Genomic DNA, 18,853 nt, shown 5'->3' on the forward strand with positions numbered 1-18,853 from the left:
GGCCTGGGCTGCGTTTCCCCGGGGCTCAGCTGGAGGCAAGGCTGTTCGTGTGTGCCATGATGCATCGGGGTGTTTTGCAGAGCAGCCACCCAACAGCAGCTCGTCAGCTCCAGCGCCTGTGAATTCCTGTGTTGAGTGTAAAAAAGCAGTTAAAATGCTGTTCTATTTTAAAAGCTGCTTTTTACAACGGCCGTCTGTCTGTTGGGCACCTCTCCCCTCCGCAATGGCCTGCGGGGTTGGGGGTGTGTATCCCCCACACACCCCCCCGACTCCCCCATTCCCAAAGCTGGACGCAAGCCCCGGGGGCGAGGGGGGGACAGGGCTGGGCTGGGGGGATCACAGCCGCGGGGAGCCCCGACAGCTGCCGGGCAGCTCAAGGGGCCGATTGTGCCCAGGGAGGGGGCGGTCCTGAGCCCTCGTCGGGGCCGGAGCGGTGCCGCCTCCCCGCCGGCCGGGGCTCGGGGCGGGCCGGGGCGGTGCTGCCCCCCGTCGGGGCCGGGGCCGGGGCCGGGAGCGGGGCGGCGGCGGAGCCGGGGTAGCTCTCCCTCTCGCGGCAGCCATGGCAGAGGGCTCCGAGAAGGTGCCCATCGCCCGAGCGGGGCCCGACGATCTGGAGCAGTGCCTGCCCCCCGTGAGTGCTGCCGGGCGGCGGGGCGCCGCGGGCGGCACCGGGCGGGAGGGGACGGGACGGGACGGGATGGGACGGGATGGGATATGATGGGATGGGATGGGATGGATCTCGCGTCGGGACGGGTCGGATCGGGACCGAACAGGTCGGGACGGGACGGGTCGCGTCGGGTCGGGACGGGTCGCGTCTGGTCAGGTCGGGTCGGATCGAGTGGGGATGGGATGGGGTGGGATGGGATGGGACGGACCGGGACAAAACGGAACGGGTCGAATCGGATTGGGATCGAACGGGTCGTAATCGGGTCGGATCAGGATGGGTCGGGTCCGGTCAGGACCGGCACGGGTCAGGATGGGATGCCGCGGTCCTCACGGCCGGGCCGGGGCCCGACCAAGCGTCCCAGGGCGGGGGTCCCTGCCGGGCCGGGGGACGGAGGCTCTGCCGGCGGGGGGGTCCCTGCCCCGCAGCCAGCACCGCGCTCTCCACAGGCGTACGCGGCGGCGGCGCCCCCCGGGCCGGGCCGGCTGCTGAAAGCGGGGGCCGCGGTGCTGATCGCCGGAGCCCTCCTGCTCCTGGCCGGAGCCATCGGCGCCTTCTACTTCTGGAAAGCCACCGAGCGGCAGGTGAGCCTGGAAGTACATCCTCACATCGAGCAGGGTTGGGTTTTTGGGGTTTTTTGTGACTTGGTTTCATGTACGGAGATGCACAGATTGGAAACTTTTCCTGTGAGGTCGATAACGAGGTCTTTAAGCTGATCTTTGTTTTCTCCATGCTTTAAAAAAAAAAAAAACAACCCAAAACAGAACAAAACAAACCCTCCAAAACCCTAAAACCCAAACCCATAATCATTATCTTTACTGGCTGTTTGGATGGAGCCTCCTGGAAGCACATTTCTTAATGAACATGAAACGTATCTTTGAGAGCACAGACGCTACATTGATTTCTGCTCACAAATCCTCAGCAAACTCAAACCCCAACAAGTCCCCAGGGATTTACATCCTGGGCAAACTCCAGCTCCCAGGACAAAAAAAGCATTGAAATGAGTAAATTCCTTTTTCACATCATCCACATTCTTGGTCCAGATTCTACCTGGACCCTCAAATATGTAATGCTATATTTAACCCATTAATAGGCACCATTATTTCACTGTGGTGGTGCGTACGCATAGGCATTTATGGTTAGCAGCTGTGCAGCCATTTTTAAAGTCATGATAAGTTTTATTATTTACATTTTTCTGGGGTACATGAAAAAGCCTGTATGCAGAGCACAAAACTGACAAGCTGCTGATCAGTTTAAAAAACAAACTTCAGAGCATGAGAACATGTTTATATATTAAATTTTCTTTCTGTTTACATAAGATTTTGGTTTAAAAGATATTTGAAACACGATGTTACATATGTGAATGTAACTTGCCCCATACGTGCAATTAGTATCTTGGAATTTACTTTGGAAGAAGTTTTGTACTGCCTCCAGCCACGCACCGGTCCCCGTCAAGGAGAGCCTTGTGCGAATCCCAGCAGCCAGAGCAGAGGTGCCCCGGTGAGATGCACCCTTGTACGTAGGGATAATTCAGATAACCAGAAAGTACAAGATTTTGCATCAAAACCAGGACATGTTGCTGACCTCCAGGACGTGCTGTAAGAGCCATCTGCTTCTCTAGGCTTTTGAAAAAGGAGAGGGATGTGACTAGGTACACAGGGAGGGGGTATGGCATATTCACCTCTGATGGGGTGGGTGCATTTGAGGAGTACAGGACAAAGTTTCCCTTTTTTATTGGTCCCATCATCTAAATTCTACTTCGCAAAATGCATCACATTCATAGTTGTCATTAAGCTTCCAAGTTGATCTCCAGGTGAAGACATGGGGAAAGCTTAGAGTTATTTTTCCAAGCTGCCTTCAAACTCAGAAAGCTACATTTGACTCGCAAATGTTTAGGAAGCAACTGTAAAAATTATATTTTGTGTCATTCATAAAATTATTATTTTTATTTTAAATCCTTAAATTCTCTCATAACTGACAGGGGTAGCAAAGTCTCAACTCTAGCTCAGCCCCTAGCACAGGAGAATATGTACATTGGTCTGCTTTAATGGACCATGTTCAACAGGAGTCCTAGACAGCGGAGAATATGGGCCTGAATCTATGTAACTGAGGAACCATAAATCTTTAGCACCTTGGACTTTCCTGAGCGAAGGTGAGAGAAAAAGAAATTTGTCTCTAGCTGTCAGTGTAAGTTTTTCATTAAAATGCTGTAAGGCTTTTTTAACACCAAAAGTAAACTGCTTGTGCAGCGCTTTTAGCAGAACTGCACAAGAGCATCGAAAACCCCCTCCACAGATTGTCGTCCTCCAGCAAATACAAACCACGCTGCAGCTTTTCTCATTGAAAATAGGATAAGAGCAAATACGCTGACAAGGAAAATAGGAGTCTATACAACTTCACATCCAATTTAAACAAAGTTCACATCCATTACAAGCTGGGAAACATGTTCATATTCAAGACAAACCCATTTTTCTGCACCTCAGCAGAACATCCTGAGAGATAAATAGGGGTTGGCCTTCTTCGGAGTCGGGTGCTCACTCCTGCTCTCCTTTGGGAATCATGCCAGTATAAGAAGTGAAAAATATGACCTAGAAGAAGGTTTTGAAGTTGGAGCGAGCCTGGATGTGGACTCATCCCACATTATTTTTGAAGTAAAACTGAGTACTCCCTGGAGAGGGCATCTCAGGAGGTCTCTAGTCCTGCTCAGAGCAGGGACAGCTGTGGGGACAGAGCTGGCTGCTCAGGGCTTTATCCCGTTGGGCCTTGAAAACTTCCAAGGATGGAGACTGCACGATCTCTCTGGGCAACCTGCTCCTCTGCCAGCCTGCCCCAACAGGGAAGTGTTGCAGTAGTGTGGTGGTTGTTGGAGGGTTATCAAATGCCTACAGAAATAAAAGTTAGGAGCTAAATAGGGATATGACAGTCAGATTGACCCATGGCCTGGTGTAGGAGGGAGGCAGAAAGCCATTACTGACATGCGCTACTGCTCCTTTATCAATTCCAGGTGTACAATGTTCACTATACCATGAGCATTAATGGAAAAGTACAAGATGGATCAATGGAAATAGATGCTGGAAACAACTTGGAGACATTCAAAACAGGAAGCGGGAGTGAAGAGGCTGTTGAAGTTCATGATTTTCAGATTGTAAGTACCTCCACTCTTTTCATGTAACATGCTCCAGCACTGGACTCAGGATACCGTGCCCTGCCCCGAATTCTCTACCTCAGTGGGCCTCAGGTTCCACCCCCAACTATCCACACAAACATCCACCTTTCACAGCAAGCCAGGCAGTTTCCTCCAAAACAAAATCCAAGGGCCTTTTGGGGATAGTTCATGCCAGGGCCCGCTCTGGGAAGCAGTGACAGATTAGGCTGCATCAGGTCTGGCTCTGCATGTCAAGCCATTGAACAGAGCTGCAACATATGCCCTTGGGGTCTTGCTAGAAAAACGTTGTGGCAGGCTGTGACACAACCCTTACATGATTTCATATGATCTGAACTGGTAAAACCACCTCCCCCTCCCCAAAACATCACCGTTTTAGGAGCATAGGGTCAACACAGTCAGCCAAGTAGACACCAAGGAGAGACCACTATACAGCGCTGGACCTGGGCAGCGTGCTCTGCCCTAAGATCAAAGATGGGAGCTGCTCTTCACAGCTTGGCCTGGGTTCATCCCTAGGGGAGTGGATGGAGCATTTAGCATAGCTTATGCACCCATGCACCAAACGCATGGTGCTAGGCCACTTGGGCTGACAGCAAACACATTTGGGTACCCCAGAAACTTGGCTGTGGCTGCTCAGCACAGAGCCTGGACTAACAGATGCCAAATCACAGCAGAGCTCAACAGCTCAGAGCGGTTCACTGAGCTGTACCACCTCCGAGCTGCTAAAGGCACGTCTATGTGGTGTTGCAGAAATCTATTTGCAGGGCTCAGATCCTGCAATTAATGTTGTCAGGTGCAAAACATTCTACTCAACTTCAGAGTTAAGTCCTCTGTAAGTCAAAGCAGCACCTAAAATAAAGATGCTGCTCCTAGGAAGATTTGCCCAGGGCTTCTGCAGCAGCCACCTTCTACTTGGTGAATCTAGAAAGGTGAGGAAATTCAGCTCTTTGGCTTCTCAGCAAGTACAAACAAATCCATGCCAAGAGACCCAGGGCCCTGACTCTCCCAACAGCTGTGGTTCAGCCTTTATGAAACTCTCATTAACATCACCATAGCAACATTATTAGCAGCTGAGTAAGAGCACCACAACGAGCTCTTCTCATTTGTCTTCACTCCCACATCTGCACCAAAGTACCAGCCCACAGCAGAGATGCTGAATTCACATTGCCTCCATGCATGCTGCTGGTAAGCTACCACCTGTTGCAACCGGGCCAGAAATCAGCTCCCACCACCAACCAGCTAAAGGGACCTCCCAGGGACAGTGCCTGCTTGTAATTACACAGGACTGGGGACAGGCTCAGTGAGAGCAAAGGGATGCTGCCAGTTGCATTTTGAGCAGAAGGAGAAAGAAATTGAAGAGAGACACTTCCAATGGCCAAGTATTTACATTAGCAGCTTTGGATTAACTGGCACCGCTCGAACGATTGCATGGTCAGTGAAGACTTGGATTTGGCAATATTAGGATACTCCCAGCATGCTCAGTACACCACAAAGTCTTGTTCCCTTGTGCACCCATCCCTGCATAGCCATCCCCTCTCTCACTGCTTTAGAATTAGTCATTTTGTTTTGATGAGTGTCTGTCCAACCGTACAGGAACTTGTAGGCACACTGGATGAGACTCAGGTGTCTCAGTACTGTCCATCTCAAGCTGCACTAGAAGCCTATGGTACCCACAATGGCCGTATGAGGCAAGCGAGAGGGGTAGTGAGGACACCCATGGCCCCCTGGCCTAGCAGCTAGAGGCTAGGCAGAAAACCAGCATATCTCAAATCACAGAATGGTAGGGGTTGAAGGGACCTCTGGAGATCATCTAGTCCACCCCCCCCACCCCCCCGCTAAAGCAGGATCACCTAGGGCAGGTTGCACAGGATGGTGTCCAGGTGGGTTTTGAATATCTCCAGAGAAGGAGACTGCACAACCTCTCTGGGCAGCCTGTGCCAATGCTCGGTCATCCTCAGAGTAAAGAAGTTTTTCCTCATGCTGAGATGGAACTTCCTGTGTTCCAGTTTGTGCCCATTGCCCCTTGTCCTGTCGCTGGGCACCATAGAGAAGAGTCTGGCCCCATCCTCTTGGCATCTGCCCTTTAGATACAAGTATAGAGCAGAAATGCTACTAGATACTTATATTTAGGTGGTTGAATGGAGCTCACGCAACCCTATGAAAACCATGCAAATTTTGCAGTCCACAACAAGGTGTCTAAATTCATAACATAAAAGGGAACTCTTTTATGGGTACTCAAAAACCTACAGCTGAAACATAGAAAATACCAACAAGGTTCCTCTGCCCAAATGTTGGTGCCCAAGGTGCTGGCACATAGCTGGTAGCTACGACCCTGGACTTGCAGGAGACCTGCAGCCCTCTGGAGCTGCTGGGATACCCTTCTCTTGCATGCAACTAGACATCCATGGTTTAGGCAACTGCATTTCACCCTCGTAGCCACACGAAGGAAGTTTCATACACAGATTTCTGCACCAAATTCCCCGTCACGAGTTTTCCCTTGCTGTCACAGCCACTTATGTGTATAAATTGGATCAAGCTGCTCCCGTGTTTTTCTAAGTCTGTACCGTAAGGGTCAGCCAGCTAACACAATTTCGAGGCTGCCTACGTTAGGTGCTAAGTTACGGTTCAAATCGTGTCAACTAATTCCTTAACAGAGCTACTCCAAGTAGCCTACAGCGGGCACGGAGGCACTTATATAAAACACCCCCATCCTTCAGCAATCGAGTGAAAACTTCTAGACCCATTTGACGAAAATCGTAAAGCTAAAATGATGAGGGAAGAGCGTTTTATTGCATCTGGTTTTAAATAAGATTTAACCTTCAGACTAAAAATTCAGTGGCAATTTTAGCAGAGCTCGAGCGCTTTCCTGAGGGTGGTGGGGAGCTGGAGGGCTGTGCACAACCCCCTGCCTTCTGCTTTTGCAGGGCATAACTGGAATCCGTTTTGCTGAGGGAGAAAAGTGTTACATCAAAGCTCAGCCAAAAGCTCACGTCCCCGAAGTTGATGCTATGACTAAAGCGAGCCTCTCATCTGAGCTGGTAAGGGGTAAATTTTTATTTTTTTTTTAAACAAATCTTTGTATAGAAAGGTAAATACAAATAAAAATGATATTTGAAAGCCAGTGTGGATAGCGGTAAGGTTGTTGAGGGTAGGGTAGTTGAAGGTTCATTGACTGATTGCAAGAGGTCCCTGAAAGGTAAGAAAAGCGAGATTGGTGTCAGAGGTGTCACTGTGTCCAGGGGCACTGCGAGAGGCTGCAGATGGGGGAGTAGGGGAAGCTGTAGATCAATGTCTAGCAGATCCATAGGAGACCTCGGTGACAAGTAGATCTGCCTGAGATCAAGCTGTAAACAAGCCTGCGGAGGGAGAGCATGGAAGAAGCAGGTGCTTTAGTCAATGCAAAGACAGATAGTGGTAGATCCCAGGAGATTTCTATCAACTCTTGGGCAGTAGCAGGGACTCCATGACTCAAGTCCTCTGAAATAGTCAATAAAGGGGAATTGTGGAAAATATTATTGGTTAAATGGGTTTTTTAATAATTGTTAAAAAAGTTAAGAATTTGCATTCTTAAATGGCATCAGACTTCATTTTAGGACGTGTTCACTAAATTTCATGGAATCTGCATCACGACCACCTCAAGAGCTGCAATTCTCACCCAGATACCGCCAAAACCTCTCCCTAGCTCACCTTTGTAAAAATGTCTATCACTTCAGGTGTGCAAAGCCTCAGTTTCCCAGAGTTCAGACACCCAAACCCATGCAGAAGCGGCTCCGGTGACTTGAGCATGGCCAAGCCTGGATGCTGGTGGGGGCTCAGCCACTGGCAGGAGGTCCACAACCTCTTTCCCTGGGTTTGCTCTGCTCCCAAGAAAATAAAAACAGATACAATTAGCTGGGAGAGAAGCGCCATTAAGGCTGCACCTACCTGCAATGGTGCTGTGATTACTGAACTTCTACTTTAAAATGAAGGGCGGAAAAAGGTCTCTCTCAATTCAAGTAGCAAGGCACCAGCAATACTGCAAAGTCCCCTGAAGTTGATGGGATTTTCCCCATGATGGGGAAGAGATCTTGTCCAAATTTCAGGCAGATACCTAGATCTTTCCCCCCTTGCTTCATTTTAAAGGCAGGCTAGGTGCCTTGACTTCATTAGCGCTAGTGCCTAAAGTCAAGGTTTCGATTTCTCATCTTTTTATAAGAATAAAGTCACAGGACTGAAAACATTATTCTAAAACAGTCCAAAAATTATTTCTAAACTTCTACCCGGCTACAGTAAACCTACTTCCCTGTCCCATTTCCTGTGCGCTTTCTCCATAGATGTACCACCTACACAACCCCTGCAATAAATCATGCACACTGAGGCCAAAACCAGCAGCTGCCTTAGTGCTACCGTTGGGGTATTAACCTCTCCTTGTTACTCGACTTTCCAGGTTAGATGCATGACAGGAATGGCAAAGTAGTAATTATTTTTCTAGAGCGAGTCCTCTCTCTGATACACACGTATTTAGGAGGAAGCATGCGCATGCCATTTTCTTACAACACGTATCATAACCAACACGGCCTATAAAAATGGTTGATTAAGCTTTTATAGATACTCAAACTCTGCCTGCTCACAAGTCACGATCATCTCAAACAGAAACAAAGGATATTTTTATTTCTGAAAACCAGATTCAGAGATTTAGCTTAACTGGGAGAATATAAAGAGCACTTCTCACTAGACAGATTGGATAGCAAACTTAAATGACTTGAGACCTACAAAAGAAATCAATAAACACATTAAAGGAACAACAATGCGACGGAATAAATTGATCTAGTCAGTTACATAACAAGTTTTGATGACTTTTATGGAAGCAATTTAGAATTTTGACTTTGAAATCATACTGGTTTTCATGATTCAAAAGTTGGTTTTCTTTTAATATTTCACTGTTGCTATAAAATACTTACACATTTTATGTAAAATAATACTTTGAACTAACAACTTTAAAGAATCAATCACTGGCATTTTCCTACATTACTTTGAAGATACGAACCAAAAACCTGCAGGGTACACTTCAAAAAGGCAGGCTCCTTTAACTCGCACTTCAAGCTTTTGGTCAATTGAATTGCTTTTACCAAATGAGACCTTTAATCAGACCGATCACGTTGACTTAAAACTGGGAGCTGGAGCAGTTCTCAAGCTATAATCTTCTCTAAAACTTTTGAACAAGATATTTCCCCCCCCCATTGTAAATACACATCTCTTGGGAGTACATCAAATGAGAACAGGGCATGATAAAAGATTAGGGTCTTGTTTTTAGCTGGTGTATTTCATTGCTGCTCTGCTGAAGGTAGTAAATCACAGTTTCCACCACCTGAAAATCTGGCGCTTCGGGCTGAAAGATCACCGACACCTTGCCCTTGTACATGGGGCAAAAGCCTTCCAAGAGAGAGACGGGTGAAATCTTAGCCCCAGGAAAGCCGACAAGTTTTGCCATTCATTTCAACGGTGGCAACCTTTACTCAGGCTTTGGCTCAGTACAGTCAGTTCACGTTCATGAAATACAAGTATGCTTGGTATTAGCTACAGCGGATGATTGTACATTTTGATGCTTAAGAATTAACAGCGAGCAGGCACATGACTGTTCACTGAGCTAGTAAAGGATTTATGCTCTCCTATTTGCAGGAAGATGAAATCATGCCTGTGAGATTCGACGAAAACTCCCTTATCTGGGTGGCTGCAGACGAGCCTATCAAGCATAACAGTTTCCTAAGCCCCAAAATTTTAGAGCTTTGTGGGGATCTTCCAATTTTCTGGCTGCGACCAACATATCCCAAAGGTAACGCTTCTTGTATTTGAAAAGTATGTTATCTCTCCCTTCATCTAAACTCCTTCCCCAAATCAGGTCTGCCACCAAAACTTGCACATCTGGGAAACCACACCTAGACATTTGGTCTTCCATACCTGCATTTCCTCAGTTTATATAGCCCACGTGGGTGACTTAATACAAGATGAAGTATTGCCAGAGAGGTCAGCCTTCTTCTACAGAAGGACAAGGCAATAGCTTAAACTAGCCCCAAATGTTTAGGCAGCTGACACCAGGTAGCAGAAACACCATACCTGGCCAAGAATTAGGCAACCAACAAGCTCCTGATCTGGGACCATAGCCTGTCCTATTTCCCACCTTGCTTCTCCAGAGGATTTCACTGGAGTGGAGCGACAAGATACTTCAGCTAGGCAACTGGCAGATGAAGTTTATGAGGTCCTGGAGGCAGTCCCAAGGCTGAATTACTCCCATCACCCACAGCCAAGCTTAGCAAAGGTGTTCAGGAGTCATCCGGGGGAGGGCAACTTCTCCAAGTGACTTCCGGGTGAGAGAAGAGAAGGCTTGAAAAGATTCACTCCTCCTCAGTCCAGTTAATATTAGAACACTCAAGGAGGAGGGGGAAAGACATTTTAGAGCACCTGTGGATCCAAACTGCCAGTATTTTCCACTTTTCTCATGAGCTTTCGTATCCCACAGGACAACAAAAGAGCAGTATGAAAGCTGTCCAGAAGCTGTTTCCACCAGGTACACCAGCTGCCCTTGGGAGCAGGGCACCAGTCTGCCACAAAAGCACTTTAAAAGATGAGGTGCATATGACTGGTCTTGTTAGTGCTGGCAACTGCTTCTGAGTTAACATCAGTGACCATATGGTGGGTCAAAAAACCTCTAAATTCCTCTCACCTGTTTTGCCTCAATGGGAGGAAGAAGAGCAGGAGGGGCGGGAGGGAAAAAAAAAAGGCAATCGCACACCCCTTTGGACTGACATTGGCTGCAGATACAACACAGGAAGGCAAGCAGCTCCCATGGGGATGCTCATCAAGTTTACCACCACATAGTTTCATCTTTCCCTCTGCCCCCTCCCCCCCCTCCAGTTTTTAATATTTAAACAAATCACTGAAACTTTAGATAATGTGTGGATAAATACAAGGACACGCTGAAGATAAGATTATCCTCTTGTGATTATTTCTTCAGATAACCAAAGGAGAGAAATGAAGAGAAACAAACGCCAATCAGAAGCAAACTTGGATACAGAAGACTTGGAAGCTGCTACTGAAGAAGTAAACACCAGGTCACCCACCACACAGCTGATTCAAGAGCTTGATCACCAATCTAATGAAACCAGGCCAATGGGACAAGAAACTGATCAAACGCCTAATCCAGACAACCCATATCATGTAAGTATTTGCCCTGTAATCTTCTTTCACAGCCTGAGGCCGCTGTAGACAGGTAATATTGGTGATGTGCGGTTTGTTTTTTTTTTTTTTTAATTTGCACAGTGTTTGCCTGTTTAGCTTTTCTCTAAAATTACAGACTTATAAAAAACCCTAGGAAGTTCAAAAAAGTCTTGCCTCATCCTCTTCTCCCTCATCCCAGTTTTCATTAGACTTCAGTCTGAAACAAGCAGAAGTGCTTGGGGTGGCAAGATTAAGGCAAGTTGATGCCAAGTTTCTTTCCAGGGTTCAGGTCCATAGGGAAGCAGCACTAGAGAGACCCAGCAAGGACAGCACCATCTGAAAACAAACCAAAGCTGTTGTTGATCAGACAGCTGATCCCCATCATTTACTGACAATGTAAAGAGAGAGTACAGGAGCTAGAAATATACTTTGCCTTCAAACAGAAATTAGTATCAGAAGTGACTCTTGCAGAGGAAAGCAGTAGTAGTGCCTGGCTGCAAAGAGATTAGGGTTAGGCCAAATAAATCTGTTTTCTCAGCCTCTTCTCTATCAGAGTAAATGGCCTTAGTCTAGCAAGCAATTCACAAAGGACTTTAGAGACAGCAACAGTGGATGGAGGATGAGTGTCACGAAACTTGTTCTTGCTCTTCAAGACAAAGCAGCCCACAGAAGGAGCACGGGAGCTGCCCTGCGGTGTCCCAACACCTTTGCTGCGCTGCAGGAAAACTGACTGTACCCGCAGGCACCTTCCAGTCTACTGCACCAGCGCCAGACAATTTACACCCACCATTTGGTGCAGCAGGAGTAAGTCATTTTAATACAACACTGTCACAAGATAAACGCCTCCTGCTTTGGAAATAAGTCCCAGCTTTGACTTGACATTTATGCAACAGCAGGAGATCATTACACTGTGACAGCGTTCTGTCGAGTCGACATCCCTTAATTAAACTTAAATTAATCACTCCAAATAAAGTGGATCTAAATCGACTCTCTCACGAGGTCACTCAAACAGCGGCGGCACTGGAACATTACTCCTCCTCACAGCTACCAATGTGACTGCATCAGTGGGGTCTGAGCTGCCCCATCTCTGGAGGGCAGCGGCAGAACCACCACCACAGGTCCATCCTTCCAGCCAGAGGCCCCCTGGCCAAATGGGGAACGTCCAGGCAGATATGGTCACCAACCAGACTTCTCTCAGCCTGCAGGGCAGGATTCACCTTTGCTAATGGTTACTGCGCAGATGCCTGCATGCTTGCTTGCTTTAGAGATAGATTAATTCAATTCAAAAGGACCATTAATTATACCATAGATCTTTCCTGTAGGATGAAACGAATCCTCCCTAGATCTATTTCTCTTTACCCGCTATGAGTAGAGTTTGGACGATGAGCTCAGGTGTGGAAGTTCACACTGCAGGTATCTGAATTCAAGTGTGGCAGAGGTAAAAAAAAAAAGAAAGAAGCAAAGACAAGGGAGAAATATTCGGAAAACTGTAAGGTAATAGCTTACTGAATAGTTTCCTGGGAATGCTGTCATTAAAATACAAAAATTAAAACAAAAACATTAAAAACACAGCATACATTTCAGATATTGTCATCTACATAAAAGACCCAGATAAATGTCTTGAAATATTTTCCATCATTGATATTTAAAATTTGGGAGTTTACTGCTGCTGAATCTTTTGCAAGGACTGTAGAAGAAAAATAATGCAAGTTAGAGCTCCCTGTTGTTTTTTTTCCATTTTACACAGGTGATTGCACCAACTCTACACTTCTACCAAACAGAGAAAAAAAAAAAAAAAGGCAGGAAAAAAAAAAAGCAAGATGCACACGTCAGTTAGTGGGAGTTCTGTTAACTTCAACAGGACCAAGATTTCAGTTGTTACCCTCTGTAGGGTTAACAGGTATATTCTACATTCTCTGAGAAGGAGAGCACCGGGATGACATTTAATATTTTACATTTCAGCAACTGGAAGGTGAAGGGATGGCTTTTGACCCCATGCTGGATCACCTAGGCGTGTGCTGTATTGAATGCAGACGAAGTTACACACAGTGCCAGAGAATTTGCGAGCCTCTCATGGGCTACCAGCCATGGCCGTACAACTACCAAGGCTGTCGTACTGCCTGCCGAATCATCATGCCCTGCAGCTGGTGGGTTGCTCGTATCATGGGTGTTGTGTGAGGGGGAAAAAAAAAAAAGCAATCAGAGCCTTGACAAAATAAGCAGGAATGCAATGACGACAAACTGGTAAAAGACCGCAACCAAAGCAGCAGTACCAGTCCTGGTTTTCAAAAATCAAAGCATGTGTTACTGCACCAAAAGTAAGGTCAGATATTCTAACTGTAAATACAAATCTTAAGTTAATATTCTATTAGCTTTACAAGTGACAAGGGTATACTAGCAATTACTGAATTCAAAAACTAAGACATCAAAAAAAAAAAGACAGTATTAAACTTTGCGCAAACTGGTTTAGCAGTCCAGAAACTTGCTCGTAAATCCAAATTCAGCCTTTCACAACAAAATCCTCTCTTTCCAAGCAACACGTGAAAATTTACATCCAATTAGGCAACTAGCTCAACTTGCACACTTGGGAGTACCTTTCATCCATGTAGCTTACTTAAATAAATCACAAGTTAAGTTGCTCCCCGTTGCTATTCATACCGAGTTGCCAGGTCATTATGAATGGTTATAAACCAATTACAGCATACCTTTCCCACAAAGCTGCTCCAGGGGACACGGGAAAGCGCACATTGTGCTAAATCGGAAACAAATGGCAGGAAAAGGGGCTGCGGAAGGGAATGTGCATGGCCGCAGAATCAAAACCCTTCGCACATCTCAACATCAAAGCAGCCCCGGCATCAAGAATCTTGTATCCATGATACCACTGTAGTGTCTAACAAGTATCTGCTATCCAGCTACTACGGCAAAAGTATTTACATGCAGTTGCAGACCAAAGAGTCTCAAGACCCTTCAGAATCTACAACAGTCACTGTATTTATAAATCCTTGAACTAGACACTTTTGACACAAGATTACAACCCCTCTATTTCACATGGATAGCAGCCATTCACGCTAGCTCCTTTAGCTTTGCTGAAGCTAACCTCTGTTCCCTGCTAGAGAAACTGCTTACCAGTAAGGAGAAAAAAGAAAATTTAAAAAAAAAAAAAAAAAAGGAGGTTTCTAACCTCACCCTTTTTGCTTAGGCAAACTCTGCAATTATTGGGATTGATCCTATTACATATTAAATCTCTAAGGAAGGTACTAAGCTGAAACACTCACAAAGAAGGAATGACTTAGGATTTCCAGCCTTGAAAACCAAAGACAGAGGTACCACACTGCCTTCATCCATACTCTACGTCCTGAACCCTACCATTGAGTTTATGGAGCCATCTACACGGGTTTTATAAACAGAATGGTCCAATTTTTCTTAAAGTTCACTTTCTGGAGCATTCATTTTGTGACTAAACAGCTCTTGAGATGTTGCAAGCCTAGTAATGTTATTAACGCTGCGTGACACACAGAAAAGAGGAATTAATTTGACATAATCATGGCTTAAAGAAAATAAAGACAACCTCATGTGGAATGCTAAACTGCATATCTAAAAAGCAAAGTGTTAAATGAGAATAAGATGAGAATAGAATTCAGTATTTTGTTCTATTGTAGCTGTTTTTAATATAAGCTTCACCTTCCCTTAATCTGAAGAACAGACTTGCTTTGAGATTTAAATTAAAAACTTCTTAAAGTGGGATTTCAAGGCCTGTTAAATTGGAGTTTCTGCTTTTAAAAATTAAAATGACCTTGATCATTATTTTGTTTTAGAAGTACATCATTCATATGCTTAGAAAAGTCGGTTTTCCTTTTTTTTTTTTTACTGCAGATTAAACAAATACATTAAAAAATGGCAATCATTTTCTGTGCTTTTTTCAAAGTAGAAAGTGTAACAGTACCGTTATGTACATGCTCAAGAACTGTCTGGAGAGGAAAACAAGGGGATCAGTAAGTAAAACACTGAAGGCAAAGAAGGAAATGTGACTATATACGAACTAGACTGTTGCTGTCTTTTGCATCTAAGGCCATCCTGAGGCAACCCATGACCTGCTTCTCCTTGTGTCCCCCCAGGAAAAAAAAAGTCTTCTTTAGAAGATGCTAAAGTCCACAATCCTGTAGGTGATTTCCATGTCTACAAGTTCTTAACGACATTAACTCTTCCTAAACAAAAACTTGTATCAGTTGTTTTCTATAGGCAGTCACAAAGCATTTAAGGAGTAAAAAAAAAGCACCCAATTCATGGACACGTTGACTGTCACATATGTCTTGAGAACTCTTATGTACACACCATGCCATAAGAGAAGCAGAGACACTACTTACACGGTCTGTAACTAGTAAAATTGCCAGAACTACAATATTGCCCAAGTACAACACAGAGGGCACAATTTATCCAAAAGATATGCAACAAAATGCCTTCCCCAACTCATGCTTCAAGCAAGCAAATTTTTAGTTACCCATATGCTGAATTCAAAAGAAAAAAAAAAGTAAAGAACTTTTGCTGCAGCAAGGTTGAAAAATCTTATTTAAGCACAACATCTAATTTTGAAGGGAACATTCAGAAACGCAATAGGAATGACAATAAAACCAATGATCCAATGGTATGAAAGGATACAGCGATATTCCCCACAGTGGTGGCTCAGACTACAGTTCTAACTATCCGCAGCAATCCTATTCACTGTACAGCACTTCCTACCAATGTTGAAGACAAGTCTTCCACTGCCACCACAATGTAACACTAAAGAGGTTACAACATGTCTGCATTTGGGCGGGGGGGGGGGAAGATGTTCCTTGAATCTGACTCTGCGCTAGCAGAAACCAGTTGAAAACCTTCCTTTGGCCAAAGTTAGGGGAGGAGGAATGAAGGAGGGGTGAGCTTGCCACCAACGGCGTTTCCCACCACAGGTGGGTGAATGCTAGTCAGAGCACTGTAATTCTACTATCCTTAATCTTAATTACCATGTGATTGTGTACTAGAAGGATTAGGATGGCAGAGCAGATCATAAAAAGGGGATAAATTCAGGCTGGTGGAAAAGAGAAGGAAAACAGGCAACAAAGCCATAGGGTTAAAAAGACTGAAAGCCAGTGATGGGAAGGCAGGAGGCATCTGTTTTCTGCATCTACAGCCCTTTTACTCCCCACTTCCAAGGAACGAACCTGAGTCTCTCCCTTCGTCCTTTTTGATATGGGAATCATCCTCCACTTGTATCTACACTGAGAAAGTAAGAAGCAGCTAGGGGGCATGGAAGGGGGAAATCTGTCTTCTGCCTCCACTATAACACTTCGCCCCTGCTGCAGCACTGTCACAGTTTTACCCCAGCCGGCAGCTGAGCACCACGCAGCCGCTCACTCACTCCCCCACATCGGGATGGGGGAGAGAAATGGAACAGTTAAAGTGAGAAAACTCATGGGTTGAGATAAAGACAGTTTAATAGGTAAAGCAAAAGCTGTGCACGCAAGCAAAGCAAAGCAAGGAATTCATTCACCACTCCCCATGGGCAGGCAGGTGTTCAGCCATCTCCAGGAAAGCAGGGCTCTGTCACGTGTTAACGGTGACTTGGGAAGACAAACGCCATCACTCCGAACACTGCCACCCCCCCAGTCCCTCTCTTCCCCAAGCCTCTTATAAAGTGAGCATGATGTCATATGGTATGGAATATCCCTTTGGTCAGTTTGGGTCACCTGTCTGTGTCCCCTCCCAACTCCTCGTGCACCCCCAGCCATCCCGCTGGCAGGGTGGTGTGAGAAGCAGAAAAGGCCTTGGCTCTGTGTAAGCATTGCTCAACAACAATAGGTCCATGTAACAAAAACATCTCTATATTATCAACACTGTTTCCAGCACAAATCCAAAACACAGCCCCATGCTAGCTACTATGAAGAAAATTAACTCTCAGCTGAAACCAGGACATCATCCACCCCTTATTCCATACTATTTACATCATGCTCAGGTCCCACACAATCCAATACATCCTCATTAACCACTACCACCTTTCTCATCCCTTGATATAATATAATATGCTGATATCATTCCCTCAGTCCTGGGAATAAATTCCAAGAAATTTTCAGTGAAGAACAGACTAATCACTTGTTCCTTGTAGTGGTGGGGAAAAAAAAAAAAAAAAGAAAAAATGTGGAGAAGCATAACGCTACAGTTGGCAGAGAACGGATTGCTGATTGGCATACCAGGATGGATAGAATCTCTGCTCACAAAGGGCAGGAGTTAGACTGAACCAGTAGCACCACCATCTTCTGCTTCTGAGAGGCTCAACTGATCTTTTACAAGCACTGCACGTATACCAAAGATGAGAGAGGCAGCCTTAGCGACAACAGACAGGCATTTTCTGTGACCCCCCGGAACAGTAGCAGAGAGTAATCCCATCTGTGGTATTAAATGGGAAAGCTACTGTTACCTCTTGCTGTTCTGTTCCTGTATTTACAACAGGACTACAAATCAGAGCACTGAGGTGAAACTCCCTGGGTCTTCTAGACAGTACTCTCTACAGATGACCAAAAAGCTTGAGGGGAAAAAAAATAAACACTTCAAGAGAAGTTTGAATGCAATTAAAACATCATCCGGTCTGTCCTTGCAGGCAGTTCTCTGCCTCCAGCCAACTCATTGCCAGTGCTGCAACAAATTCCACTCACCCTCTCCAGTCCCGAAGGAAATTCCCTTTGTCACTGGTACCCTTCGCAGCCCCTACCCAACCTCCAAGCTTCCTGCCACCTTCCTCTTGACCTAGGGCTTCTGGAACCACTCTGTGCATGGGTTTTGTCAAGAACAAAACGTGTACTGTTCAAAAATTTCAGGAAGCACCTTCCCCTAAACTTTATAAGGAAATTTTGCCTACTGCTTTAATCCAATCCCCTCTCACCAGAAAAAACCCCAACACACATCCCCTCAGTCCCGTAAGGCAACAAGAGCTGCCATTATTAGTTCACCTAAATTCTAAGGTGGAACACACACAGATTATTTGTCTGTGCTCAGAAACATGCTGGAATTATGTTTAGACCTGCAAACTTGGCTTACAGGATTGAGATGGACAGGGAGGTCTACCACTAGATTGCTACAAGTTTTAGCCCGAAGCTAAAGCATTATATTTGCATTACATATGCCTCAAGAGTACATAAGTAGCAATGCATTTTATTTTACTTTTTGCCTTAAGCTAACTGAATTGAATCCCAAAGCAGTGAAACAGTACCCACTTAATACAATATTGTGCTTATCTGACAAAATATTCCCATGGTCTTTCTGTGAGTGAAAGTAGAGAGAGGAACCTCCACTCTCTTCTCTTCAGTAAGAGCAACTCGATTGGCAGAAACATCCTTAAATTACTTTTTCATTTCTAGTTAAGAGATTTTTATCTAGGCTTTTCCCACAGCAAGTCTTTGCTAAACACTGTTAAGTGCTCTGAATGACATTTATAAAGCAAGGCTGGCCAGGAGACAAGAGCCCAATTTTGTGACAAAGCGAAGCGCTCAGACATTTGTCTTCCTTCTACATTAGAAAGGAAGAAATGCCTTTCAGAGCATAAATAAAAAGCAGCAAAGCACTTATCCGGGAGAATCAAGTTCAAGTCCCTGTTCCAAATCAAGTCAACTTCAATGTTAGCAGCCCATATGGATGGCAAATGCTCTAGATATTGAGCAACTAGCTACTCAGAATTCTCTGAAGGGCAAGAAATTCCCCACTGCAGTGAACAAATCTTCACTGAAATATGCCACAAGTACCTACCCTTTGAGAAACTCTTCCAAGAAGCAGACATTGCCCAGTAAGAGTCAAAAGGTAAGACA

General features: G+C 45.4%; 1 protein-coding gene across 1 annotated transcript; it reads left to right on the forward strand.

Moving 5' to 3' along the window:
- The first annotated feature begins 512 nt into the window (after positions 1 to 512).
- CNMD (chondromodulin) lies at positions 513 to 14,915 on the forward strand. The gene is made up of 7 exons (XM_054813546.1): positions 513 to 631; positions 1,114 to 1,248; positions 3,669 to 3,809; positions 6,752 to 6,865; positions 9,486 to 9,639; positions 10,819 to 11,021; positions 12,984 to 14,915. The coding sequence occupies exons 1-7, from the start codon at positions 560 to 562 to the stop codon at positions 13,197 to 13,199; spliced, it is 1,035 nt and encodes a 344-aa protein (XP_054669521.1). The 5' UTR covers positions 513 to 559; the 3' UTR covers positions 13,200 to 14,915.
- The last annotated feature ends 3,938 nt before the right edge of the window (positions 14,916 to 18,853 follow it).

Source organism: Grus americana, chromosome 1 (assembly GCF_028858705.1).
Source record: "Grus americana isolate bGruAme1 chromosome 1, bGruAme1.mat, whole genome shotgun sequence".
NCBI lineage: Eukaryota > Metazoa > Chordata > Aves > Gruiformes > Gruidae > Grus > Grus americana.